The sequence below is a fragment of the Colobus angolensis genome, unplaced genomic scaffold, assembly GCF_000951035.1.
Source record: "Colobus angolensis palliatus isolate OR3802 unplaced genomic scaffold, Cang.pa_1.0 Scaffold125, whole genome shotgun sequence".
NCBI lineage: Eukaryota > Metazoa > Chordata > Mammalia > Primates > Cercopithecidae > Colobus > Colobus angolensis.
In genome coordinates, this window is record NW_012113697.1 from 8,380,489 (window position 1) to 8,382,912 (window position 2,424).

At 39.0% G+C, this 2,424-nt stretch overlaps 1 protein-coding gene across 1 annotated transcript in view; it reads left to right on the top strand.

The window, feature by feature from the left end:
• The window catches only part of LOC105505447 (cTAGE family member 2-like), a 4,542-nt gene extending 2,737 nt beyond the window's left edge, over positions 1-1,805 (top strand). The window contains exon 2 of the mRNA XM_011933286.1: positions 4-1,805. Within this exon, the coding sequence (XP_011788676.1) occupies positions 45-1,805 (1,761 nt within the window). The 5' untranslated portion in view covers positions 4-44. The remainder of the gene's footprint in view (positions 1-3) is intronic.
• Positions 1,806-2,424: the final 619 nt, after the last annotated feature.

Below are 2,424 nucleotides of genomic sequence, written 5' to 3' on the forward strand. Positions count from 1 at the left end.
AAGATGAGTCAAAACCCCTCAAATCACAAGTAGCTGAAGCCAAAATGACCTTCAAGAGATTTCAGATGAATGAAGAACGACTGCAGATAGAAATACAAGATGCTTTGAATGAAAATTCTCAACTTGAGGAAAACCAGAAACAGTTTTTGCAAGAAGCTGAAGTATGGAAAGAACAAGTGCGTGAACTTGTTAAACAGAAAAGAACATTTGAAGACTCCAAAGTACACGCAGAACAAGTTTTAAATGATAAAGAAAATCACATCAGGACTCTGGCTGAACGCTTGCTAAAGATGAAAGATCCGACTGCTACGCTTGGAGAAGACATGACGGATGATGATAACTTGGAATTAGAAATGAACAATGAATCGGAAGATGGTGCTTACTTAGATAATCCTCCAAAAGGAGCTTTGAAGAAACTGATTCATACTGCTAAGTTATGGGCTTCTTTAAAAACCTTAGAAGGAGAAAGAAACCAAATTTATATCCAATTATCTGAAGTTGATAAAACAAAGGAAGAGCTTACAGAGCATATTAAAAATCTTCAGACTGAACAAGCATCTTTGCAGTCAGAAAGCACACATTTTGAAAGTGAGAATCAGAAACTTCAACAGAAACTTAAAGTAATGCCTGAATTGTGTCAAGAAAATGAAACCAAACTCTACAGGAAATTAGTAGTAGAGGAAAAATGCCGGTTAGAGAAAGAAGAGAAACTTTCTAAAGCAGACGAAATAATCAGCCATGCCACTGAAGAGCTGGAGACCTACAGAAAGCGAGCCAAAGATCTTGAAGAATTTGAGAGAACTCTTCATTTTTATCGAAGGAAGAGTATTCTCCAAAAGAAAAAAGCACATAATAATTGGTTGGCAGCTTGGACTGCCGAAAGAAACCTCAATTATTTGAGGAAAGTAAATGCTCACAACAGACAAAAATTAACTGATATGGAGTTTAAAATAAAATTTTTAGAAAAAGATCGTCATGCACTTGATGTTCCAAATACAGCATTTGGCAGAGAGCATTCCCCATATGCTCCCTCACCACTGGGTCGGCCTTCATCTGAAATGAGAGCTTTTCTCTATCCTCCGACTTTGTTGGAGGGTCCACTGAGACGCTCACCTTTGCTTCCAAGGGGAGGAGGAAGAGGCTCAGGAGGCCCAGGGAATCCTCTGGACCGTCAGATGACCAATGAAAGAGGAGAAGCAAGCTGTGATAGGTTCACCAGTCCTCACAGGGCTCCTTCGGGCACTGGGCCCCTATCACCTCCATGGGAACAGGACTGTAACTGTAGGATGGTGTTTCCTCCACCAGGACAGTCATATCCTGATTCAGCTCTTCCGCCACAAAGGCAAGACAGATTTCATTCTGATTCTGCTAGATGCTCTGGACCAGCAGAACTCAGAAGTTTTAATACACCTTCTTTGGGTAAATTGGATGGGTCAATGCCTTCAGAAATGGAATCCAGTAGAAATGATACCAAAGATAATCTTGGTAATTTAAAGATGCCTGATCCATCTCTCCCCACTGAAAATGAAGCAACTGGCCCTGGCTTTATTCCTCCACCTCTTGCTCCAATCAGAGGTCCATCGTTTCCAGTAGATACAAGGTGCCTGTTCATGAGAAGAGGACCTCCTTTCCCTCCACCTCCTCCAGGAACCATGTTTGGAGCTTCTCGAGATTATTGTCCACCAAGGGTTGTCCCCGGTCCACCACATGCTCCATTTGCAATGAGAAATGTCTATCCACCGAGGGGTTTTCCTCCTTACTGTCCACCAAGACCTGGATTTCCACCCCTCACCACCACATTCTGAAGGCAGAATGAGTTTCCATCAGGGTTGAGTTCGACTTCAAATGAGCCTGCTACTGAACGTCCAGAAACACAGCAAGAAACCTGACAACATGTTTGCCCTCTTCAAAAGTAATTTTGACTGATCTCATTTTCAGTTGAAGTAACTGCTGTTACTTAAGTGATTACACTTCTGTTCAGATTGAAACTTAATGGAATTATAATTTTTAGGATAGTATTTTGTAAATGAGGATAATTTAAATATGAATCTTATGAGTAATTTATTTTCATTTTATTGTATTCTAGATAGTATTACTTTTAATTTGATTAATCCACTATTATATAAACAATGGTGGGAGTTTTATATATGTAATCTTGCAGGTGGGGAGGCTTTAAATTGTCGTTATGCCAAGAACTGTATTTACTGTGGTTGTAGACAAATGTGAAAGTAACTTTATGTTTAAATTTTAATTGATTTTTAAAAAAACTATATAAATACGTATAGGTGGGAATGTAGAATACTACGTAACTGTTAGAATATTTAACTTTAAACCAAGATCTGCCTTGGAACTCCTCTCTTATAGATTTTATATCCTCTTTCAGTACTTTGATAGTGTAAAACATTTATAGCAGAAAGTATTCCT